Genomic DNA, 27,037 nt, shown 5'->3' with positions numbered 1-27,037 from the left:
ATTTTATACATCAATTATCTTAATATTATTCATTCTGATAAATAGCTTGTTTCCTTACATCATCCTGTTTGTGATTAAAATGTTAAGTTCCAGGGAGACTCATTCATGCGTGTCACTTTTTAATTAAGAAGAGAAAGATTAGTCAACCTTTTTTCAAGAGATAACCACATGAAAGTCAACTTTTAATTACCCCTTTTGAAGCTTCAGTCCCAGTTGCTAACTGAGGTTCCAGAATGAAGGTTGGGAATGAGCTGCCACTTGAGAGAAGAGTTTCTCACATGTAGATCATGTCTGAATGCTGAGGGGGGTGGGGCAAGGAAAGAGACATTCCCCGCCACACTGAGCCATGGCGGTGGGCTGATACTTGGTTACAGCAGGGACTCAGACGTGTTCCACCCTTCCTTCTCCCTTCCTTATACCCTGGGAGCTCTTGGTCCACACAGGGGACGGTAAACATCATCTGCCCCCAGCATCGGCTTCATCTTCTTACACGTCAGTAGCATTCTCCTCTCTTACACCGGATGCTGTGCTCAATGGCCAACCATTTCTCTCTTTGCAGACTGAGTCCTTTGCGGTGCCATAGCACATGGATTTCAGGACTGCCTGTGAGGAGGTAGGTTACGTGGCTTTGTGCTTTTCAACTTTTTGCAAAACGGGAAGCCCTTGGGCTGCCTTTTATATAAGCGGGGCACTGTGTTTGGTGGAGGGATGAGGGATGGGTTTATTTTACGTCCAGAGTAGCCTCAGTTTCTGAAGACTAGAAAGCCAAAGGGCGCCTGGGGAAGGTGCAGGTATATTCACTCTTCCTTTAAGAAGGGGACGGGAGCATATTCGGCTTATTATTATGTTGCCCTGCTCCATAAACTAGCGCTGCGGGATTCCAGTGGTGGCAAGGTTGGAAGTAATTCTTTCACGTTAATGGTTATAACTCAGAAGTCATCGAAGGTCCCTTTCGGCACTAAAATTCTAGGATTTTATGACTTCAGTATTCTATAACTATTTCAATATAATTTAATTATTAATCCATGGCCATTCAGATTCTCTCCAGAACTGTCATCACTCCTCAGCATGAGTGAGTGTCCTGACATTGCTCTTCCAAGGATAGTAAAGGGCACGCAAGTGTGCAGTCAGGAGAACCGGACTTGGGCCTCCAGGGACTGTAGCTATTCTATTTTCGGAAGAAATACTATCTTTTTTACCCAACGAAGGGCATTCAAAGCATTGTCTTCTCATTTTTCAGGTAAAATGCTAACATTCATAGGTTAAAATATTTCACACATTTGCCTAGAAGGTTTAAAATTTTTTTTTAATTTTTAGACAAAACAACCCTAACCAGGTTACCTATGATCAAGTTAAAAACAAACCAGCAAAAAGCTTCCGTTATTAACATTTAGGAAGATTTTTTTTAAAATGAAATGTCATGTGTTAACATTCTTGCAAAAATATCTTTTAAAAAAGTGCCCCAGTTTATTCATAGCTCAGAACCGAATTCTGAAAATGAGTTGCTTTTATATTTTTAAGGCTTATGTTTCTTACATTATAGTTATTGATTTACAAACCTCTCAATGCACTGAGTACTATAACATACGTATATTATTATAACAAAAGCTGCCTCATTCTCTCAGGACCAAAGCTTAAGCGCAAAGACTGGATTTTGCTTTCCAGGCAACTATCTAATAATGAGGGGACATTTTGCACATTATTTGCATGTGGAACGAATGAAACTTTGACTGCATTGGAAATGTGATGAGAAAAGCTTCTTTTTACTGTTTTAGTCCCTTGAACTTTCCCAAGGTGATCTTTTATGTCTCGTTGATGGGTAAAAATAATGTATGTAAGGCCTCTCAGGGAAAGGCCCCTCTCCCCTCCCCAACTGGAGCAGAGCATTATTTGTGAACGCTATTTCTTCCATTGCATTGGGTGGGGTTTGGGGGGGGGGGAGGCCTGATTGTACCGTGCCTTGAAAAATCAACAAATAAGAGTTCAAACGGTGTAACACTGTTCAAAACCGAAGAGCATTAGGTGCCCGTGTCTTTATTCTGCTCACTGTGCTACTGCAGAGGAATTATCCTTTGCCACTGCTCAGCGAAATTATCATATATGCCTAATGCCTAAGCATCACTTGTATGATTTAATTTCATTTTTTCCAGTTTCCTCGCATGGTAGTGTCTCTGTTACTGGTTTTTAAGAGCTTGTTTATGGCTAAAGAGATGTTAACCGTTTCACATGCATTGCAAATGAAATACCTTGTTTTTTGTTATTATTTTACTCTGGTGTCTTACTCTTTGGTTGTATCAAATTTGTGTGTTAAATACTAGTGTAACCAAGTTCTGTTTAAAAGAAAATCAACAGATGTGCTCAACTCTGTTCACATGGCTTTGATATTATTTACACCCTTCTGTCCGGACGCTGGCTTCTGGTTGAGAGCACATTATAAGCATGAGAGACTTTTCTATGTGAAAAACAGAAAATTGTGTTTTATCTGAGGAAACATGTAATTTGCTTTCCTTGAAATATCATCCTCCAGACATATCCATTGGAGTGATGCTTTAGAATAGATTAATGGACACAATTTAGTGAGTTCCTGCTGTGTATTTGTCTCACAGAGGAGGAAAGGACATCTGCAAAACCTTAATTTTCTTTGAAGTAGATGATAACCCTTAGGAAATAATTACAGGGTAATATCATATCAAATGGGATAGAGGGTGCAATGGTATGTATTAGTGCAAGGTATAAAGCAGTTTACAGAGAGAATTATCTTGGGAGGCTGCTTTATCTAAGCATATTCTTATCAACATTATCAAACATCCTTTTAAAGAAACACACCTCTAGCAATTCACATTAAATTTCTATTTCAAGAGAAAGCCTAGTATTATTTGCATGGAATTGGGTGTTCATTAAATACTAAGAACATAAATGCTTTCTATGAGCTTATCCCCTTCTCTAAATGAGCACTAAATCAATAATCATTAAATTAAAATGCAATTGCCAAAGTGGTCACTCTTCCTATGGATTTGGTGCAGAATAACAGCCAGAGACTATATGATGTCTCAAAAAAGGTTTCATTTTGTATCTCTGACCAATGGGAAGTCTAAGGGCACGTGCTAGGGAGAAGCTGCTTATTTATCGGGGTGCATAGTATAACACTGACCTGCTTCAGGGGGTGACAAGTTTAAAGCTACGTGGTACAAGTTTGGAAATCATCACCGGCTGTTTCAAATTCCCAAAACAGTGTGAAGCAAAACAGTGGATTGTGAATCAAGGGAAAAAAAAAAAGAATCTGGGTGTCAAACCAGGCTCTGTTTTTGATTAAATGTATTAATTTAGGCAGTTAACATTGCCTCTTTACTTTTTAAATTTATCTTTATTGTTGGAAGTGTTACAGATGTCCCATCCCCCACCCCCCACCATTAACCCTCTTCATTCCCCACCCAGGCCTTCACCACACTATTATCTGTCATTGGGTTATGCATATATGCGTATAGGTTTTTGGTTTATTTCTTCCCAGCCTCTTTATCCTTGTTCCCTTATCTGTACAAAGTGTGTGTGTGTGTGTGTGTGTGTGTGTGTGTGTGTGTGTGTGTGAGTGTGTGTGTGTGAGTGTGTGTGAGTGTGTGTGCGTGTGTGGCCGAAACCGGTTTGGCTCAGTGGATAGAGCGTCGGCCTGCGGACTGAAAGGTCCCAGGTTCGATTCCGGTCAAGGGCATGTACCTGGGCTGCGGGCACATCCCCAGTAGGAGATGTGCAGGAGGCAGCTGATCGATGTTTCTCTCTCATCGATGTTTCTGACTCTCTATCTCTCTCCCTTCCTCTCTGTAAAAAATCAATAAAATATATTTAAAAAAATAAAATAAAATAAAATAAAATAAAATAAAATTCCATGATAGAGGCAGAAAGTAGATTAACATGGTTGCCTAGGCCTGATTAAGGGGCTGGAAAAATGGTGGCAATAGGTTTCTTTTTGGAGAAAATCGATTATAATGGTAGTTCTATAACTTAATATACAAAAGTTCCCACATTGAATTATATAATTTAAGGGTTGAATTCTATAGCATATAAATTGTAACTCAATAAAGCTGTTACAGAAACTCTATAATTAAATAAGTATTAAACAAACTGTTCATTAATTTTCTAACATAGTATAAAAACTACACTCTTTACTCTCCAAATGTTCGTGTCGATTTTCTGACATCGTCTCCATTACCGGGGGTCGGGGGGGACTTGACGTGAAATGGTTATCCCTTTCTCTGCACCTACGTTAGGTGTTCAGTCTCAGACTCATCAGAGTGTGTTTTCTGTAGCTCTGACGTGTTATTCATCATGTTTTACAGGAAATAAACCATCCAGCATAATGTATAAGCTAAGTATAATATGTTCTCTGTTTTTGTCTGAAGACAAAGACAGGGATTTGTTTGCTGCAGGATGGCAATCAGGAGCCTTTCAAAGTCCGGCTGCACCTGGCCAAAGACATTCTGATGATCCAGGAGCAGGATGTGATATGTGTGTCTGGTGAGCCTTTCTATTCTGGTGTAAGTAGCTCTTCCTTCCGTTGAAGATTTTTTTTGTGTTCGTGAAAATATTTATCCACAGAAAACTATTCGTATGTTTTCCTTTTATTGTAGAGCCTAGTCCAGCGGTTCTCAACCTGTGGGTCGCGACCCCTGAAAAATACATCCTGCATATCAGATATTTACATGACGATTCATAACAGTAGCAACATTACAGTTATGAAGTAGCAAAGAAAATAATTTTATGGTTGGGGGTCACCACAACATGAGGAACTGTATGAAAGGGGTGCAGCATTAGGAAGGTTGAGAACCACTGGGCCCTAGTCGATCATCCTGCGTGAAATTTTTGTTTACATCATTAAGGGAGCAGGGTCCTTGCAGAAGTACCCATACTGGCTCCACGGCCACACATTTAGATGCCGTCTTCAGTGTGGCATCTCATTGTTAAATCTGTGAGGGCTTTCTATGTACATTATCATGACATCTAACATAAAGCCATTTCACCACTTTCTTTCCAATTGTTATGTTGTTTATTTCTATTTCCTGATTTGCTGTACTACCATTGAGTAGAAATGAAGCAAGTCATGATCCTTGACTTGCTTTCAAACTCCGAGAGTATGCTTATTGTGAAATATAATGCTAGTGAGGAGAGACGTGGTCATTAGATGCTCAGGTTAAGGAAGTCCCATCCCATTCAGACTTTGCAGAAAGTGCTTCTTATAAATGAGTGTCAAACTTCATCAAGTGATTTTTTTGCATTTGCTGAGATTATTATGGGATATTTCTCTTCAATTCTATCCAAGTTCTCCCCTGAACTTTTTTCAAAAGAGAGAGTAGGTCTGTGTATATTCGTTATTTCAGCTGCCACATTTAAAACCAATAACAATATTTCAGTGTTGAAATACTGAATTTCACAAATTATAAAATTTTATTGATCCAGGTCCTGTGTAATATGTTTATGCCAGATTTATAGAAGTCATATTTCTATAGTTAAAAAAAAAAGAATGAAAGGAGGGAGGAAGGGAAGAAGGAAGAAAGGAAAGAAGGAAGGAAGGAAGGAAGGAAGGAAGGAGGAAGGAAGGAAGGAAGGAAGGAAAAAGAAAAGAGGAAGGCAAGGAAGGAAGAAAGGAAGGAGGAGGGAAGGAAGAAGGAAGGAAGGAAGGAAGGAAGGAAGGAAAGGAAGGAAGGAAGGAGGGAAGGAAGGAAGGAGGAAGGGGAAGGAAGCGAAGGGAAGGAAGAAGGAAGGAAGGAAGGAAGGAAGGAAGGAAAGGAAGGGAAGGAAGGGAAGGAAGGAAAGGAAGGAAAGAAAAAGGAAGGGAAGGAAGGAAGGAAGGAAGGAGAGGAGGAAGGAAGGAAGGAAGGAGGGAGGGAAGGAAGGAAGGAAGGAGGGAGGGAAGGAAGGAAGGAAAGAAAAAAGAAGGAAGGAAAGAAGAGGAAGGAAGGAAAAAGGAAGGAAGGGGAAGGAAGGAAGAAGGAGGGAAAGGAAGGAAGGAGGGAAGGAGGGAAGGAAGGAAAGAAGGAAGGAAGGAAGGAAGGAAGGAAGGAGGAAGGAAGGAGGAAGGAAGGAAGGAAGGAAAAGGAAGGAAGGAAGGAAAAAGGAAGGAAGGAAGGAAGGAAGGAAGGAAGGAAGGAAGGAAGGAAGGAAGGAAGGAAGGAAAAAGGAAGGAGGAAGGAGGAAGGAAGGAAGGAAGGAAAAGGAAGGAAGGAAGGGAGGGAGGGAGGGAGGGAGGGAGGAGGGAGGGAGGGAAGGAGGGAGGGAAGGAAGAAAGGAAGGAAGAAAGAAAAGATATAGCACTAGCTTTTCCTTAACTAAAAGAGAGGGTAATCCCATGAGAGCGATTTAATCTAACTTGACAGCAAGACCCTTGGTTCAGGATGATTTAAATAGTCTGCGACAAAAGAATGGTCAGCAGTCTGCAAAAAGGCCATTAGCTTTACTTAGCGAGGGCCCATTGATTTAGGACCCGGTGTGACTCCCATTGGATGTTAGTGAGGAGTGAGGTGGAAAGTTCAGCATTATTCACCACCAACAAGACACTCCAAGGTAAGTCTATTAATAAGCTGAAAATTAAGTCTTCAAGCTAACGAGCTACAGTGTCTGGGGAATCCCGGAAGCCAACTGTTTGATACTTACTGTAATTTTCTTCTCAGATCACATATGGCAACGAAGTTAAGGTGATGTCTTTAATGTTATTGTACAACAAATGATAAGTTCTAAAACGTGTCCTGTTTTATAATAAAATTGTTTTTCTTAAATGAAACTAATTTCACCTAAGGATATCTTCCACAGTGGTATTTCAGTGCTAGTTAGAAGAACAATGAGTGTGATTGATAATTTATGGCTCTTTCTGAGACTAAATTAGCATTAGATAGAACTTGCTAGAACACTCAGACATATGGTGTTAAATAAAAGTCCAACTTCATTCTTGCAGATGGGAAATGATATAAATATTGGAAAAGTTAAATCCCATTTGCTCAACCCAGCTCCAGGTTGAATGTGGAGTCTTGGAAAGTCTGCCTTCTATCCAATTATTTTTTCTTTATAGGAAATCTGTCCCTTCTTTCGGATTCCTTTGGAGATTTCAGAGTCTCTGCCTACGGTGGCCTGCAGGTTCACTCTGATGCATCTTATCTAAAGATGTTTGCTATTTGCTTTGCTTGAAAGACATACGACTTCTTAAATATGAGGATTTCTGCATTTTTTCCATTCAAAAGAATGATCAGTTATTAGCTTTTTAAATGTTGCTTATTTCCCATTCCTTCTGTTCTTCCCTTGAATAATTTTTTGCCTGTATTTTACAACAGCTCCTTTGATTCTTCATCCTCTACTTTTTATCATATTTTATACCTGTTTGTCTCTCTGTGGAGTGCTAAAGTAACCCCTTTACTTTACCCCTTTCAGTCCACTAAACTCTCTTTGGTTAAATTTAGTCTTTTGTTTGAACTATATATGGAAATTCTGACTCTGGTAATTATATTGTTTGCTTCTAAAAGTTCCATTCTGTCCCATTTAATAATATTCTGTCCCATCATAATATATTATATTACTGGCATTCATTTGACATCTCTTGTTCTAGTGATCATGGTAATCCTATTTCTGTGATTGGATCTGGAATTCTAGTATCTGCCATCTCTGTAGATCTTGGTGTGTTATTTGTCCCTTGTTTGTTTGTTTGCTGACTCACTCACTGTGCTGTTTCCTCCTGTGACTTCTCACTGTGAGCTCGTGTTGTTTGATTCTGTGGGGGAATTTTTTTGGAGTTTGACTCTATAATGTGTTACAAAGACTATTTGCATCCTTAGACAAGTGCCTACGGATGCTAGCAATTTAGATATCCTTTAAACTTAATGCTCAATTAGGCTTTTGAGGCTACCCAGGTAGAACAAAATTCATTTCAAACCCACCCGTGGACCAACTCATTTACAGATTCTCAGAAGAATTGGGTTTTTTTGTTTTTATTTATTTATTTTTTTAAAAATATATTTTATTGATTTTTTACAGAGAGGAAGGGAGAGAGATAGAGAGTTAGAAACATCGATGAGAGAGAAACATCGATCAGCTGCCTCCTGCACATCTCCCACTGGGGATATGCCCGCAACCCAGGTACATGCCCTTGACCAGAATCGAACCTGGGACCTTTCAGTCCGCAGGCCGACGCTCTATCCACTGAGCCAAACCGGCTTCAGCAAGAATTGGTTTTTAATTCTTATATTGAGAGCCAAGTTCAAAATGGGCAAGTCTTCTACTATCACTCTTTTGGCGGTTGGGATCATTTTTCATCCTTACACTCTTCAACAGGGCCACTTCTCACCTTGCCCTGTCCTGCTAGTTGTGGGCTCCCCGGGGAGGCCATGGGGGGGGGGGGGCGGGGCAGAGGTCACATGAGCCTTCTTACCTCCTGGCTCTTCTTACCTTCATACCACTTCAACATTGTTTCTGACAGCTTAGGGTTTTTTCTTCTTTGTTATATCCCTGACATTATTTTTTGTTTGTTTTGTTTTGTTCATGATTTTATTGTGCTGCCCTGGAAAGGGATTTCAGTATATTTGACTCAAGAGTGTCAGACCCAAGGTTAGGTTTGTGTGTGTTGTTTTTTTAACTCTAGAAAGACTACTGGTTTTAAAATCAGACAGACTTGACTTATAATCTCAGCCTCACTATTTGCAATCGGAAGTGAGTTCATTACCGCCTCTGAATATTGCTTCTCATGAGTGAAAAAGATGGAATACCTGATTTTCATAATTCACTTGACAGCATTAAATGAGATTGCATTACCATGGTGATTCCTAGCAGTGAACAATGAAGATTGTTCCCTTTTTCTCATTTTCTGATTATGTGCTATTTATATATTTTTGTCTTAGTTTCACAACCTTCATTTGAGGTCACAATTGTTTCCAAAAATAATGAATGAACTACAAATCTGGATATTTGTTCCTTTCTACAATTTATTTTGTGTACAACTTTGAATGCTTATTCCGGATGAGCAATTTGAGCTGGAAAAATAGTCTTTCTGTATAAAATTAGAAAATGACTCATCTCATCTCAAATGAAATGAGTGAATCTTTTTAATACAAGAGTTTCATTATTAGTGCTTTAAATCAAAGTATTCTTAATATGACATAAGTAAAAAGAGCCTTAGATTATCTTAAAGATTATAGACTGCCCGGCTGGCATGGCTCAATGGTTGAGCATCAACCTATGAACCAGGAGGTCACAGTTCGATTCCTGATCAGGGCACATACCCAGGTTGTGGGCTCAATCCCAGTGTGGGGCATGCAGGGGGCAGCCAATCAATGGTTCTCTCTCATTGATGTTTCCATCTGTCTCTCTGTCTCCCTTCCTCTCTGAAATCAATAAAAATATATACTTATTTTTAAAAACAATCCCTTTGAACCTGGTTTATTTGCACTTGCAATTCCAGACATATACATGAATCATTTATGTGCTGGGACATGGCAGCCTTCCAGCTCTGCTCTCAAATCTTCATAACAATATGACTTGTAGTGATAAAGATAAGAACTTAGTTGACAAAGATAATATTTACCATTGACATTGAGTTACTTTGATGTAACTAAAACATGGTCATTCCTTAAACAACAAGAATGCATAATGTGAAATTGAGAAGAGATTTAAAATTTGATCCCAAAATATGTCCAAAAATCATTGGAAAGAAGAACTTTTTAGACATTTAGCTATTTAATAACACTACAGACCTTTTATCTTGACAAATAAATTCTTAATGTTTGATTTTAAAATTACAAAACACTCCATTTATTGCAAGATTTGGGAGTCTCTATGCGGACACTGTGTGTGTGTGTGTGTGTGTGTGTGTGTGTGTGTGTGTGCGCGTGCGCGCGCATAAAATAAAACCTAGAGTAGGGATATGTTGTGTAAATGCAGTTTTCTAAAAGCTAACTATTTTTAACATCCTTTCTTTCAGGAAAGAACGGTGACCATTAGAAGACAAACTGTAGGAGGATTTGGATTAAGCATAAAGGTAACCTGTGTTTCCAGTCTAGCCTTACAAAGGTTGAACTATAATGCTGCATTTTTGTGTATTTTAATTTTATCTGATTAGTAATTAGATATATGGCTATAGCAAACTCCTCAATATTTGGATTGAAATATAAGTTAAGTAGATTCTCATAGAACCTTGGTCACCTTTTGATTAAGAAATTTTGCAGAAGTATTTGGAACTTTTTTCTCACCTGGCATTAAATATAACTAATAAACATTTATATCTGGTTTCATCTAAAATACCAAATATGGATGGTGTTTTAGTGTACGTATCATACTTTAATCAACCAGAGTAGGAAATACTGACCTATCGGTGAATGGAACAAGAGCAGGTTCTATGCTAATGAGATTGTAAGTTAAGTGTTGGTTGAATTCTATTCATAAGCCTGTCCAATTTCTAAAAAAACACTGCAGTTTTAATTTTTCAAATTAAAAAGCACAATATATGATTTTATCTTTACAGGGGGGAGCGGAACATAACATTCCAGTTGTCATTTCAAAAATCTCCAAGGAGCAAAGAGGTAAAGTGTTAAGAGACTAATACAGTAGCCATTCCTTTGTCAGCTATTGTTTTTGAAGAATAAGATGGTATTTAAGAATCATAAATTGGTATGTCATTGAACAGCTCCAGCTTCCCCAAGACCAGGCAGTAAGTGACTGAGTCTGATTCCTGAGTCTATGCGCTTTGTTACTCCAGGGAAGGGCTTCTCTAGGGAGAGTGAGAAGGAAAGAAAATAGAGGCCATGACTGCATATGAATGGGGGGGGGGGGGTGCATAGCATTTTAATTCTTTCATTAAACAAACATACAAAGAAATGAGATAATAACTCACATGAAGTATAAGCAATTTTATGTATTTATTATTTACAGTTCTCAGATGCAAGTTAACTCAGTTATCCCTCCACATAAACTGTTATCTAGGAAAGACACTGAAGATGTAAAGCGACGGAAATGTATACAATACATTTAAAAAGAAAGTGGGAGCTGATTCAAAGGCTGATGGACTGAATGTCTAGATCTAAACTTTTTCATGGCTACCTTAAAATGGTCAATACATGGTAAAATTTAGTCATCACCCAGAAGAGTGACTATTCTTTTTTTAAAACTGTACGATCTGAAATGGTAGAACTAAAGAGAAATATCACAGCTCGTGTTTCAGTATTTGGGCTGAATCATGTGATTACTTTTGTATTTCCATTGTGCATCTTTTAAGATAATATCCATAGTAAGCATTTATTTTTTCTTTTATCAGTTTGACTTAAAAAAAATCTTATCTGTGTGAAGAAAGTAGTTCATGCACAATCAGCTGTCCCTTTGCATTCACAGCAGAACTTTCGGGGCTGCTCTTCATCGGGGATGCGATCCTACAGGTATGCATTTTGCCAGTATTGTTTTATGGCAACCAAAACATGAAGTCAACCATGATATACCATATGAAACTCTACTTCTCCTTCATTGCAGATAAATGGAATTAATGTGAGAAAATGCAGACATGAAGAAGTGGTGAGTTTTCTTTACTTTTTCTTTAAATCATGATTTTCCCCATGTGTAAATGAAGATTTATTACATTGCTAAAAACTATTCATGTTATTGATTTGAAGGATATGACATTGGACCAATGTGCTATCAGATTTACAAAGGATCTCTTGATCTCTTAATTGGTGGTGTTTTTTTGTTTGTTTGTTTGTTTGTTTTCATATTTGAAATAGATCAAGGAGGACAGCCTAGGATGAAATGTAACTCAAAGATATACTTAGGAAGGGTCATTTGCTATGTTTTTTCCTGTGGGTTTTTTTTTTTATTAATGCCTACCAATTAATGTCCACTAAGTATATATATACATGAAATACATCTCAAAATTTTTGCAAATATTTAAAAGCAATTAAATTTATGCCTGTAAAATCTCACACAGTAGCAGGTCAATTGGATGATCATATAAAGTCTGAGAGAGAGAGAGAGAGAGAGAGAGAGAGAGAGAGAGAGAGAGAGAGAAACAGATTTTAACGGAGCTTAATTTCAAGGCAAACAGGTTTAACACTAGGTAGATTGGTCTTCAGTTTCTATTGTGGCATTTTGTTGGATTTTGAAACCTGCCGATCTGAAACCTTGGCCTCAGATATTCTAATCCAGTCAGTTTAGGTTGGACCAGGAATTAGGATTTTAAACAATCAGTTCAAGTGGTTCCATTGCATGTGGCTTCTAAACTATACTTTGGGAGAAGATGGAAGGTTCAGAAGCTTCTGTTTGAGATGCTGAGACGCCATAACAATTATGCAGAAAGGAATAGGAAAATGTCAGGGACTTGGGAAAATGCTTGCCATGGTTGATTAAATAACACTTACAGAACGTTTGTTGTATTTCTGTCATTTCATGTGGGAAGGAATAGAGGAGAAATTATGGTTAATTGTTTACACTCAAGGGTCAAGCAAAATATAAAGTATTGTAGGCCTTTTGCTTCCTACAGCTCTAATTTATTTGGTTGTGTAATACATTGCTCCTCTGCTAAAAGGGATTTAGAAAACCCTCTGATATATTTACGTATTTCAACCCTCAAAGAGACAACCTTTAGTGTCTGTGAAAAGCTGTAGTTCTACAAGTAGTAATATTTATTAGGGAGGGTCCTTGATTAGGAGCACTTAGAATAATTAATCAGTATTCGTCACTTGTCTTTGTCTTCTTAAAAATCTTACTGGGGCCACCCCTATTGCCACTGGGTGGTGGATTTTATGTAAAATATGAATCTGTCAAGTCTCAAGCTTCCTGCACGTATGCACAGAGGAAAGTAGTGTTTTAGGCAAGTGAGAGAACTCTGCATAGCAAAGAGCACTCTGTGTGCAGACTCATGTTAATTTTAAATATGGTAATGTAAGCAAAGATATTTTAACTTTAGTCTTTCCCCCCAAAAGTACAAAGTGATTTTAAGCTCATTATACTGGGAGCAAAATGAAGTGCATTCTCTTTTTCCAACCACATGCTGTTAGATGGAATCGTTTTTGCACTTTGCTCCTCAGAGGTAGGCAGCATGCTTAAGATAAATAGTGATGGACCTTTGATTAAACAGGTTAATGGGGCATGAAAGTTTAGAACACACTAATGATGCCACTTCTTAAGGACATCCATTCTCTTTCAAAGAAAGGGAATTTAGAATTGCATTACAAGTGTGTGTGGTGCCCTAGCTGGTTTGGCTGAGTGGATAGAGTGTCAGCCTGTGGACAGAAGGGTCCCGGGTTTGATTCCATTCAAGGGCACATGCCTGAGTTGCAGGCTCGATCCCCAGTAGGAGGTGTGCAGGAGGCAGCCAATCAATTATTCTCTCTCAGAATTGATGTTTCTGTCTCTCTCTCCCTCTCTCTTCCTCTCTGAAATAAAATATATATATATATATATATATATATATATATATATATATATATATACACACACACACAAAAAACAAACAAATTATATGTGGTCCTTCACAATAAACTTTTATCTTTAAGATGCTTAACCTTATCTGCTTTGAAATATAGGTACTGACATTCTTATTTAATTTCAATCTTTTACTTCCCAACAGAGATTTGATGCTTTTGTCCTCACTATTAATTATCTGAACAAATAGACTTACTACACCTCAGTGGAACTAAGATGTTAATTAAATGTTTAAGAATGGATTTACATGGGCAGAAAAAGTACAAGCATCTCAGAGGATGTAGATGGTCTTAAAATAGCATGCTGATATTACCACTTCCTTAGTCCAAGTCAGTAATTCACATAAAGTTTCAAATTCAGAAACAGATTTTGTAGCCATGACTATATATTGTTTGTGCATGTAACTTTTATTAATCTACACTATTCAGTCACATTGTTAGAAATTCTGCATTTAGTTTGGATCAGCTTCACTCTTTTTATTTTACTTTATTTTTATTTTTTCCATCACCATTGATCCCTTCTACGCTCTCTTCCACCTGCACCCACCCCACCCACACTGTTGTTCATGTCCATGATGATCAGCTTCACTCTTTTTTAAAATTTAATTTAATTTTTTAATATATTTTTTATTGATTTAAGGGAGGAAGGGAGAGGGAAAGATGGAAACATCAATGATGAGAGAGAATCATTGATCGGCTGCCTCCTGCACGCCCCACACTTGGGATCGAGCCCACAACCCGGGCATGTGCCCTTAACCAGAATCGAACCTGGGATCCCTCAGTCTGCAGGTTGACGCTCTATCCATCAAGCCAAACTGGCTAGGGCCAGCTTCACTCTTAAGAAGCCTTCAACAGTATAGCTGTTACTTTTGTATTGAAGTTTAAGGTTTGGATTAATGTAATGTATATGAAAATGCCAGCACAGCTCTGGGAACTTAGAAAAAGTATATGTTATTTTATGCCATCAAATACTATTGCTTCACACACTGGCACTTCTGGTGGAAGAGTTTGTATCCTGACTCTACAATCAAGATTGTTATAAATACAAATCTATTAATATAATTGAGATTTCTATCTCATAAGACTTTTGAAATAGAACAGGTCATTACAAGGCAAAGCAAGAACAATGGCTAGATGATTCCAGAGATTTTCTTCTAACAGAACATTTCTGATTTCAGGTTAGAGGTTCATGGGCCCTAAAAAAGAGATTCATCTGCTTTTTTAAAATTGTATGGTCTTAATAAAAATATTATAATTCTGATCTGTGATTTTAAAATCAATTCTGAAAAGCTGTGTAATTCGTGGTGGAAAACCAACATGGTGGTGGGAAAAACCAGAGTGAGGGTGAGAGTGTGAGTGGGTGAGTGTGTGCGAGGGAGAGTGTGCGCGGGTGTGAGTGTAGTTGGAAAACAATAGGAAATTGAAGAAAGAACTAGAGGATGATACAAACAAACGGAAGCATACACCTTGTTCATGGATTGGGAGAATTACCATCATTAAAATGTGTATATGCTACTCAAAGCAATCTATAGATTCAGTGGAATTCTGATGAAAATATCTATGACATACTTCACAGAACAAACACTTCTCTGATACTGTTTCTTATCAACAGTTGGAATCAGGTTAAACATCTCCTAGTTACATCCTGTTGAGTTTGCTGATGAGTTTGGAAAATGTCTAAGAATTCCTTCTCCGTTGCTTTCACAAAGCCATATCCAAAGGAAGGCATACTTTATTGCCGCGGTTGACGTCCTTGACAATGCAATATTGGTTGCTGTTAATTCGGTGTGTGATTCCCGCCCTGTAGGGGAAGTGAGCTCGTTAGTTCCAGCGGTGAACAGAAACAGTGCTGGGCGGGTCTTCAGACCTACATGCTGTGTGTCTGAGACATCTTTATTGTGTCTCCAGTTTATGAAGCTCCGATAGGAACAGCGTCGGCAGCAGGGCTGTAGCTATTTCCCAGTCCAGCGATCTGACAAGTTGTTGCCCCGATCAATCTGTCACCATGTCCCTCCCATCTTTCCTCTCGTTAAGTTGTAGCTGTGGACCAGCACCACCTGGGGTTATGGCTGCCCCAGGTTGCCATGGAGACGGAGCAATAATAGAGACGGAAGTAGAGCTTTGTTTCCTCCTGTTATTACTGGCACACATTCCCTTGTTGTACCCAGCGCTTCAAATATAACCCAGGCAGGTGGCATGACAATAAGGGAATTTCAAAGACACGTGAGTCTAGTGTCTTTAACACCCCATCTGGGCAGGGAGTCCAGCTTCCCTTATTCTCACCTGCTTTTCAAAGGAAATGTTTGTTGGAATTGCAATCAGTCCTCTCCAAGACTGTCTCGCTTGAAAGTATTCTCTGCGAGTTTACATGCCCTCAAAAAACATTCTTCTAAAACCTCTGTCTGAATAGAAACCATTTCTATTTTATGTCTCAAGTGAATAGTCTATAGATGGTATTCATTCGCTTCTATTCATTTAAAGGGCTAGAGCTTAACTTCCCTTGTTACTAAAGCATTGCTAGGAAGTCACAAGACATCCTCAAGACTCGAGATGTCCTCTGACAAACTGTGGTTTTAATGTAGAAGCTCATCTAAACACAGACTGGCACAGAACTATTTTTAACATATTATCATTAATGTGTTTACCCCTTTCCTGGCAGTTCCTTTGGATTAAGATGACGCTGCAGTTTGGAGAGAAATGAAGGTGCTAATGAACCCTGAGTGCACGAACAGAAAGTTTTCCTAACGAGTGTTTTTTGTTGGTTTGTTTGTTCTTTTGTTTTTGTTTTTTGTCATTAAGGTACCAGGAGTGTCCTTAGGGAGTATCCTTAGGGACTTCGTTGGAATAGAAGTAGAAAAGTAGATGAGAGAGAAGTTCAAGAAGACAAAATAGACAATATGTTTATAATTTTGCTAACAGTCCATCCTTATATATTTTTAGTAATTCCATACAGGTAAGATAGGGACATATATGGCTTCCTAATAGAGTAAATGCCTCTGATAAAGTATACGTACTATGCATAATTCCATAAATATCTTATGGCTTATACAGTTGTCATCTCTCCAGTATTGTTGTGCATGATAAGTTTCTTCATGTATTTAGCAACATGTAAGGCAAACTATTTTCTCCCTATTCCTTTAATATATTCTATTTGGGAAATTCATTTACACTACTATAGTTGAGACATACACATCTATTTTTAAGTATTTGAAATTATCAGACTCCCAAAGAAACTACTGTTTTCCCCTGGCAGTTCAGCTGTGTTTCTCCCTGTGCAAACTTCAGTAACCAAGGAAATGCTCGCATAGCCTAATCTGGTGACCCCACAATGATGCTAATGGTATTAAAGGATACTATACTCAATGAGTATCATGGGGGGGAGGGGCATTTAAAATTCAGAATAACTAAAGTAAATTGACTTACACAATAGACTAAAATGACAGTATATGGCAGAAAACAGCACAAGCAACTCTAAAATGTTTACTTCTTAGGTCTGTGTTCTGCAAACATGATAATATGCACAAACAGATATTTAGTAATTGTATGCTGCAGCTGCAAATCTAATGTGGGTGTAATAGTGTTTGTTTTTTCAGCTCTTGACAATTCATTTTATATGAGATAATCTTATACAGAATTCTAAAAAAATAAGGAAGAGAGTTCCCTCTTTTCCTTCAAGATTCTACTTAATTCTGTGCACTATTTACAACCTAGACATTTATGTAGCTATGGTTTTTAATATCATACATTTAGAATAAATATGTGCATTAGTTATTTCACTCAAATGTGATTATACAACACATTTTCATCCATATGAGGCTTTTTAATAACTCTGTATTTTCCTAGATAAATATGGAGATGTTTTCTACCTCACTATCCTACCTCAAATATATCATAACTATATAGAAAAGTACACTAGCCCTGACTGGTTTGGCTCAGTGGATAGAGCGTCAGCCTGTGGACTGAAGGGTCCCAGGTTCGATTCCGGTCAGGGGCATGTGCCTTGGTTGCAGGCGCATCCCCAGTGAGGGGTGTGCAGGAGGCAGCTGATCGATGTTTCTAGCTCTCTATTCCTCTCCCTTCCTCTCAATGAAAAATCAATAAAATATTTTTTTTAAAAAGTACACTAAAATATGTCCAGCCTGTTAAATATGTCTTTTTCTCCCACCTTCCATTATTTTTTAATACTTATGAAAGTAATTTCATTTTCTTATACTGTATTTGTAAAAACTTACAAACTATTTTTGAAATATAATAAAGAGAGTCAGCATCTTTATTCAGTGCCTGATTTTAAACGACATGGTCTGATGGTTTTAACATTTAAGATAATTTTATTGCTTAGTAAAATTAACTTATTAAGGTTATTCATTCAAAAGTATGTAATGATGACATTTATGAGCCAGCTGAGGCTAAGCTATTTGAATTCATCTGTGAACAAGATATAGCTCGCTGCCCTTACGTAGCACGCAATTTCATGGAGCTGAGACAGACTATATTAGCACAGTATCCGGTAGATTACAAGGTGCAACTGAGCATGAAAAACGATGGGCAGAGCAGGAAACAAGGAAAGAAAGGATGTGGAGAGCTATAACTTTAAATCAGCTGATAAAGGTAGGACTCATTGGAATGTTTTTGGAGCAAAGAGTAGAAGGAGGTAAAGATTTAGCCATGCAAATGTGTAGGAAAGGGCCATGCTAGACAGAGGGAACAGTCATATTAAAGCAATATCATGAGTTTCCTTATATTCTTATTTTTCTTAACTTTTTTTATTAGGAATTGCAGCTTAATTTGACAAAACGTCCTTTCAGAATTTCTAATGAAAAAGAAAAAAATCTACCTGTATCTATCTAATCTATCTATCTATGTATCTATCATCTATCTATGTCACAATAATAGATAATGTATGTATATTCAACTTGTTGATGAAATTAATTATATTGGCAATAAATTCTTGATTTTTATCCAGATTTGCTCTGTTGAAATAAAGGCTCATAGAACAATTTAATTTGTCATTTGTTGGATTCTGTATGCTAATAGTGAATTTTGAATTATTTCATCCATATTCATATTAATGATAGTCTCTTATTTCTTCAAGCTATTCATGTAACCCTTTTATATTAATTTTTATTTATTTTAGTTTGATTTCATAATATGGCTTGGAAAGATCACTAATTTTATGCTGGAATAATTTCTTCTTTAAGAATTAGATAAAACAAAGTCAAATATTGCTTGATTCTTTAAGGTAACCATTTTGAGATTAAAACAAATAGTGGGAAGCATTTCTATTAGGTCTACTAAAGAACAAAGCATTCTGCTTGTTGAGTTAAAGTTCAACTCATGTAGGATGTGACTTTTCATGGGCTTTTTGCATAAAATCTTGTTTTAATGGGGCCTTCGAAAGTGATGGAATTATTTTTAGTTTGAGCTTTGGAAATTTTAATAAAATTCGATCCAGTATTTCAACATTCTTGCTTCACTAAAGCGAATGGCTCTTTCCCAGGCTGCAGCACACCCATACTGGTCTAGTTCTGTGGCTGTGGTTCCTTTGCCAATGTCATTCTTAGAGGCTCTTTGCTGCTACTCTGATGATTCACTTACCTTGTGTCCTTAGGGCTCCTATTGTTCCCTGCTAGTGCTATTTGAGGAGGTGAAAAGACCTTTCCCTAGTGCCTCTAGGTCAGCGGTTCTCAACCTGTGGGTCGCGATCCCTTTGGGGGTCGAACGACCCTTTCACAGGGGTTGCCTAAGACCATCAGAAAACACATATATAATTACATATTGTTTTTGTGATTAATCACTATGCTTTCATTATGTTCAATTTGTAACAATGAAAATACATCCTGCATATCAGATATTTACATTACAATTCATAACAGTAGCAAAATTACAGTTAGGAAGTAGCAACAAAAATAATTTTATGGTTGGGGGTCACCACGACATGAGGAACTGTATTAAAGGGTCGCAGCATTAGGAAGGTTGAGAACCACTCCTCTAGGTGGACAAAAGAATGCTTTACCTTAGCCATAAATGATTCCTCTATTGGGTAAAAACACTTAAAACACCCCTCCCCTGTCCTGTTTCTCCAGTCCTGGGGTCCCTACTCAATTCTTTTTTTTAAGTCTACCTTTTAGAGTTCTATTTTGGTTGTCGTTTGCATTTTTCTCTCATGTTTATAGTTGCACTTAATAAGGAGAAGCATGTTTTTGGGACCAGAAATTAATGTAAATTATTTTGATAGCCAATTCTTTAATAACTTGAAGTTGAGCATTGTCTCTACATGTTTCATAACATGTTATGTTCCTATGTCTAGTAACCACTTTTTCACTAATTATTCTTTTTTTATAAATTTATTTTTATTGTTTACATTATTATAGATGTCCCCACGTCCCCCCAACCTTTGCCCACCTCCACCCAGCTCTTGCCCCCCCTTCCCTCTAGCCATCACCACAATGTTGCCTATGTCCATCGGTTATGCAATACATTCTTTGTTCACTAATTATTCTTATTTCTTTTTTTAGTTTACACAAGATTTTTAAAATTATAAATATATTTATATCTTTTCCAGGTATGTTTGCTTTAAGTAAATCCTCTGCTTCTTGTATTTCTTTTAATTTCCCTACACTTGTCCTGGAATAATTTTTAAGAAAGTGCCATTATTTTAACTGGTAGATTGATTTGGAAAATGTTGAGTTATTGATAATAATAGTGTTATTATTATTTTAAATATTCAGGGAAAAGAAAGTAAAATGTGCAATGGTATAATGGGAAAAATAATACCTATTTTTATTTTGCAAAGAGTTTGAGTGAATTGGAGCCATTTTATTGACATGAAATTAGCACCCTGGGCAACATCTACAGGGTCATTTATTTGTAGATCTCCAAATGTTGCATATATGCTCAATAAATATTTTTAACTTAATAAATATAGTGGGTTGAGCACTACATGTTACTATAAATTTTGTGATTGTTCATTTTTGTCTAATATAGACCATAAGCTCAAGATAATCTCAGTAAATGTGAATGGCAATGATGATACTGTGAGCGAACAAGGGACCACAGAATGGTAGAAAGAAGATGAACACTGGTGGCTGTGTTTCTGCAATGTTAGATCATTTATTCCCCGCTGTCTTTCATAAAATATTTCTGACCACCAGGGAATAGTGAAAGGTGGAAAAGGCAGCACATCATTTCAAGATTTTGGAACCATAAAACTTTTGTGAACACACTGGTAATATTGTAATCTTTTTTTTTTTTTTTTTAAATTGTAGGTTCAAGTTCTTAGGAATGCTGGAGAAGAAGTGACCCTAACAGTGTCTTTTTTAAAAAGAGCACCTGCTTTCCTCAAACTCCCATTGAATGAAGATTGTGCATGTAAGCATTTATGAAGACTAGGTACAATCATCACATTTACTTTATAAATATTATTTCCTGACACTGATAAGTAATAGTAATTTCTTTTCCGATGTGGATTTCTGCCAGAATACTTTGAATACTTATGCAAAAAGAACAACTGTTATTTTTATTTCAGAATGTACTCATTACATTTACAGTTATTTTCCAATATTTAATTGGAGAAGCATTGTTTAGTTAAATAATAAGTATCATATCAAATATATGCATTGTGTATCTCTAGTAAGTATTCTTAATGATTTTTGATGAATATAATTTTTCTAACTGGAGAATGATCGACATTTATTTAACTACTGCACTTGCTAAACAAGCATTGACACATGCTTTCTGGATGAAAATGTGGAAACGTATGAATTTTCATAAGAGTTACTTAAAAATGTCTATATCATTTGCATACTATGAAATGTATATTTTCTAATATTTTTGCTAAAACTGTCAAAGAAGAATACATTTTTAACTCAGGCATAATTTGCATGCAATGAAATGCAAAGACGTTAAATGAATAGTGTGAACAGTTCTAACAAATACACATTTGCTTACTCCACATCCTGTAAAATCACAGAATGGCTCCTCCGTGCCTCTTCCCAGTAAATAACATCGGCAGAAACAACCATTGATTTCACATTTATCGTCATATACTTGTTTCTTTTAAAACTGGGTAGAGTAGAATCATACTGTATTTACTCTTTTATGTCTGGCTTCTTTCATTATGTGCAATCATTGTTTTATATTTCAGTAGTTTGTTCATTTATATTGCTGCATAATATTAGAGTCTATTATATAAATATAGTACAGTTTGATATTGCATTATTCTATTTATAGACAACAGAGCTGTTGCCAGTATTTTACTATTATAGATTGAACTGCTATGAACATTCTTGTGTAGGTGTGGGAAGTTTTACAGTTTTATGTCGCAATTATAAGTATATAGACATGGAAGAGCTGAGTTATAGAATAGTATAATTAACTTGTTAACAAACTATCAAACATATTTCTAAAATAAGCATATATTTGAAGACCTCTCACTTTCTACTCCAGCAGTGTAGGAGAGTTCTGGAGGCTCTACATTATTCAAATATTTGATGGTCAAAGATTATTTTTATCCATTATATTGATGTGTAGTGGTATCTTATTATAGTTTTAATTTGCACTTCTCAGAAGACTAATGATGATTAGCTCCTTATCATGTGCCATTTGCATATCTTATTGTCCATTTGCATATCTTATTTTGTAATGTGTCTACTCAAGCCTTTTGTCCATTTTTCTATTATTATGTCTTTCTATGATTGCACTGCCAGAGTTTGAAAAATATACCAGGTAATCTGTAGATAAGCCTTTGTCAGCTATATATGTTACATTTTCACTCCATCTGTGCATAACTATATTTTTTATCTAACGTTGTCTTAGGTTTGCAGTTTTAAATTTTGATAAAATCTAATTTACCATTCTTTTTCTTGGTCATTTTTGTTTTATATGCTTATTCCTTTCTGTATATTCTGTGAAAAATAATGGCCAAACCTGAGACCACAAAGATATTTACCTACATTTTCTTAGCAGCCTTATAGCATTGAATTTTATAGTCCATCTTATATTAATTACTTTTTTGTGTCTGAAATAGCAATCAAGAATCAAGGAACCACTTTCTTATTTTCATTAATTTAGGTCTATTCTTGCAATAAAATCACACTGGTGATTACTGTAGCATTATACAGACATACTCATTTTATCGCACTTTACTTTAGTGAGCCTTGAAGATACTGTATTTTTTACAAACTGAAGGTTTATAGTCACCCTGTGTGGAACAAGTCTATCGGTGCCATTTCTCTTACAGCACTTGCTCGCTTCCTGAGCTGAAATTCAAGTTACATTATATCCATTACATAAAAGTTACCTGCAATCATTGGTGCTGCACACTGTGATGCATATACCATTCAGGGAGAAGTTAAGGCTAAGGGATTCGAGTACATGTTGAGAAGACGGCAGATTTCCTTTTTGGGACTTTTCTGTTTTCCCCCCACTGTTTGGGGCCATCGTTCTGCAGCACCATTCTGCCTTGTCCCTGTGCAGGACATAGGTGATGGGCAAGGCCAGCCTCAGGAACCTGTGGTCCATAGGGAAGGCCGCCACTTCCGCCGCCATCACTTCTTGCTGTTCTTGGGGCCGCAGGGCCTGGGGTGTGGCTGGGGTGGGGGTGGCCCCTGATGCTAGACTTGCTGCCCCACCATAGTCTCCGGACTCCCTCAGTGGTCTCTGTCTTGCTTTGGTCCCCAGAGGAGTTGGTGGTGGAGATCCCGCCCTGTCTCAATTATTTTGATTTTTTTATATTCCTTGAGATATTATATATATATTTTATTCTATTGATGTGGTGACCATAAAAAAATTGATTTTGAATGCCAAATCAAGCTGATATTCCTAGGAGAAACACCACATGGTCATGAAGTATTGTTTATTATTATTATTACTGGTTTTAATTTGCTAATATATTGTTAAGTTTCTTCTTTTATAAGTTTTGATAAACTTTTTTCCCAATGGTTTTTGTCTATTTAAACTAAGTTGCCAATTCACAGAATTTGATATGATTTCATTTTATTCCATTCAAAATGGATAAAAGTTTGAAAGTAATATGTGTGTGCATTACAAATATTGTCTCATAGGAGAGATACAGATAAACATCAACAGGAAAAGTAGCTAAAACAAAGTATGAAGTCTTTAAGATTTAAAGAGCGGAAAAACCATATTCAGGCTAGTATAGAAAAAAGTGTATGATTCCCTTCTGAGCGCCAAGACAACTTAAGAATTTTAGAGTAATGAAAGTGTAGAACAAAATCATTACATTTTCACACATCAGTTAATATATTAGGAGTGTTACTTTTGACCCTGATGTTTAAATTTAAGTATAATATTGCAAATTAAAATTGGGAGCCAATTACATTAATATCTCATGTTTGTCAACATTAGCCATTCCAAAAAGCATATGATCTTTAGAAAAGCTTAAATGAAACAGAAATCAAGAAATATGTTTCTAGCCGAAGCTGGTTTGGCTCAGTGGATAGAGCGTCGGCCTGCGGACTGAAGGGTTCCAGGTTCGATTCCGGTCAAGGGCATGTACCTGGGTTGTGGGCACATCCCCAGTAGGAGATGTGCAGGAGGCAGCTGATCGATGTTTCTCTCTCATCGATGTTTCTAACTCTCTATCTCTCTCTCCCTTCCTCTCTGTGAAAAATCAATAAAATATATTTAAAAAAAAAAAGAAATATGTTTCTAGTCCTAATTTTAAAAATTACCAAATTGTGAAATCTTGAAAAATGAAAAATATTTAAAACACCAATAGCTCATCTTTAGAAAATAGATATTAATAGGTCTCAGTTTTTTGTTGCAGTTTTGCAAAAGTAGATAGTGGCAATAAGGGTACTTCCAAGTATAGTGTTTACTAAGAGATCTTATAAAAACGACACAGAAAACCTTTTTTGCATCTAAAGGTAGGATTTGCCAGGAGGCTGAAACAGGACATTATATAGAACTTTGATGACAAACAAAACCCTGCACTATTAAGTATAATAAATATAGTTCACTTTGGAGAGTAGGGGTAAGGGGCTGGGGCGGGTATGGGGGGGATAAGGACACATATGTAATACCTTAATCAAGAAAGAAAAAAATAAAATTATATACTGCTTTTATAAGGTTGTTTATTTTCCTTAATAAAGCCTTCCCTTTTCTGAAATCAAAGATCAACATTTCTTTTAGTACCCCGATAACTTCAGTCAATGGGTTAACTTGGAAAACTCTGACTTTGATATAAGTGAAATAGAAATTTATTTTCCTACCTGATTTGATTGATATAATTGAGCATAATAAAATATAACAGTGTAGCCCTGACCGGTTTGTCACAGCGGATAAAGCGTCAGACTGCGGACTTAAGGGTCCCAGGTTCGATTCTGGTCAAGGGCATGTACCCTGGTTGCGGGCACATCCCCAGGGGAGGTTGTGCAGGAGGCAGCTGATCGATGTTTCTCTCTCATCGATGTTTCTAGCTCTCTATCCCTCTCCCTTCCTCTCTGTAAAAAAAAAAATCAATAAAATATATTTAAAAAATAAAATAAAATAAAATATAACAGTGTAGCATGCATTCGTCTAGAGCAGTGGTTGGCAAACCGTGGCTCGCGAGCCACATGCGGCTCTTTGGCCCCTTGAGTGTGGCTCTTCCACAAAATACCACGTGCGGGCGCGCACGTACAGTGCGATTGAAACTTCGTGGCCCAGGCGCAGAAGTCGGTTTTCGGCCTGGGCGAGTCTATTTTGAAGAAGTGGCGTTAGAAGAAGTGGGGGTTCGTTCGCTGAGGTCGACCCCTCAGATTGAGGGCGTTTTTAGCAAAGGCCAGCTTAGGAGTACCCTAATTAAGTTAATAACAATGTACCTACCTATATAGTTTGAGTTTAAAAAATTTGGCTCTCAAAAGAAATTTCAGTCGTTGTACTATTGATATTTGGCTCTGTTGACTAATGAGCTTGCCGACCACTGGTCTAGAGCACTTTGGCATTCTGACCAGTGGGGTGTTGTGTTTTTGTTCCCTGTAGGTGCACCGAGCGACCAGAGTAGTGGCACCTCCTCTCCTCTGTGTGACAGTGGCTTACATCTCAACTATCATCCCAATAATACAGTAAGATGACTGAAGCGTGGTTCATATTAATAAGGAGGCTAACGCCCCCGATATGTATATTTATAGTTTGCAGAACCTGATATTGAATCTGGTTTGAAATCCTTGGTGGCGTCATAATTTAAGTATTATCATAAGCCAAGAAGGAAAACATAAGTAGGTCAGTTATTTTTCTCCTCTGAGGTCTGAAAGCTAGAGAGACTTTTAGCTGCAAGAGGTCATGCATAACATCTTATAATCATTTTATGACATTGCATATTATATATAATTTCATGCTCTAAATGATTTGCCATGCTTTTATCATTTTTCTACTGAAATTATTTAGCTAAAAGGAGCTATTTTATTTGCCACTTTTTAGATTTTCTTAACCATCTTCATGCATATCAGGGAATTAATGTTAAATGAGAAAAATCTAACCCATACATTATGTTAGTCTATAATGAATGTTAAGCTATACATACATTTAATGATTGATAAAATTAGCATGTGAGTTTTTTATATATTTAATGAAATTTTTTTAAATTTTTCACTTATATTTTGGAATAAACAGGTTTTATTTGAATTTTATAATTTTTTAAACCTTTTAAAACATTTATGCATTCTAAATATAAAACAATCCTTTCTGGTTATATGTAAAACTCACAATTATCCTCTGTGCTTACAATCATGAAGGCTAACAGAGCTAACAGTAAGAGGCTTTTATTTTTTTACTAGAGGCCCAGTGCATGACATTCATGCACTTGCGGGGGGGCGGTCCCTCAGCCCGGCCTGTGCCCTCTCAAAGTTTGGGAACACTCAGCGGACATCCCCCAAGGGGTCCTTAGCGCTGCCTTGGAGGTGGGAGAAGCTCCCACAACCTCCACTGCACTTGCCAGCCGTGAGCCCGGCTTCTGGCTGAGTGGTGCTCCCCCTGTGGGAGTGCAGTGACCACAAGGGGGCAGCTCCTGCATTGACCATCTGCCCCCTGGTGGTCAGTGCACATCATAGCAAATGGTCGTTGCACCATTCAGTCAATTTGCATATTAGCCTTTTATTATATAGGATTCCACATATTGGGCTAGAAGACATATAGGTGCTTCTGCTGGAAAGGTAGGGAAGCAATGCTCTAATGCAGTGGTTCTCAACCTTCCTAATGCCACCACCCTTTAATACAGTTCCTCATGTTGTGGTGACCCCCAATTTCATTGTTACAACTTGAAGATAATTAAAGCATAGTGATTAATCACAAAAACAATATGTAGTTATATATATGTTTTCTGATGGTCTTAAGCGACCCCTGTGATAGGGTCGTTCGACCCCCAAAGGGGTCGCGACCCACAGGTTAAGAACCACTGCTCTAATGCATCTAAAAAAGCTTTAGTTTTGTTTGTTTTTTTGTAAGAGGAGTCTTGTGATAGCTTTATCTTTGGAAATAAGTACAATAAGATACAGATAGTTTACATACTTTGCCCGTAGGTTAAAGGAGTAGTCAGTTAGGAAATTGGGATTTTGAAACCAGGTGGTTTGATTCTGATTTGGAGCCTAAATCCTCTTCCCCCTGTT

The 27,037-nt window shown here is 37.2% G+C and overlaps 1 protein-coding gene across 6 annotated transcripts in view; it reads left to right on the top strand.

Moving 5' to 3' along the window:
* Positions 1 to 27,037, top strand: part of SNTG1 (syntrophin gamma 1) — a 114,373-nt gene that overhangs the window by 56,075 nt on the left and 31,261 nt on the right. For 3 of the 6 annotated variants that reach the window (XM_036337673.1, XM_036337674.1, XM_036337672.1), the window contains 7 exons: positions 4,395 to 4,529; positions 9,950 to 10,006; positions 10,490 to 10,547; positions 11,353 to 11,396; positions 11,488 to 11,529; positions 20,699 to 20,801; positions 25,416 to 25,498. In XM_036337673.1, the coding sequence (XP_036193566.1) occupies positions 4,395 to 4,529; positions 9,950 to 10,006; positions 10,490 to 10,547; positions 11,353 to 11,396; positions 11,488 to 11,529; positions 20,699 to 20,801; positions 25,416 to 25,498 (522 nt within the window). Of the gene's footprint in view, positions 1 to 559; positions 614 to 4,394; positions 4,530 to 9,949; positions 10,007 to 10,489; positions 10,548 to 11,352; positions 11,397 to 11,487; positions 11,530 to 20,698; positions 20,802 to 25,415; positions 25,499 to 27,037 lie in introns of all 6 variants that reach the window. The other 3 variants (XM_036337677.1, XM_036337678.1, XM_036337675.1) reach the window with 2 other exon arrangements.

The sequence above is a fragment of the Myotis myotis genome, unplaced genomic scaffold (assembly GCF_014108235.1).
Source record: "Myotis myotis isolate mMyoMyo1 unplaced genomic scaffold, mMyoMyo1.p scaffold_m19_p_16, whole genome shotgun sequence".
In the NCBI taxonomy this organism is placed as follows: Eukaryota; Metazoa; Chordata; class Mammalia; order Chiroptera; family Vespertilionidae; genus Myotis; species Myotis myotis.
The sequence above is the reverse complement of the archived record's forward strand: the minus strand, read 5'-3'. Positions and strand labels throughout refer to the sequence as shown.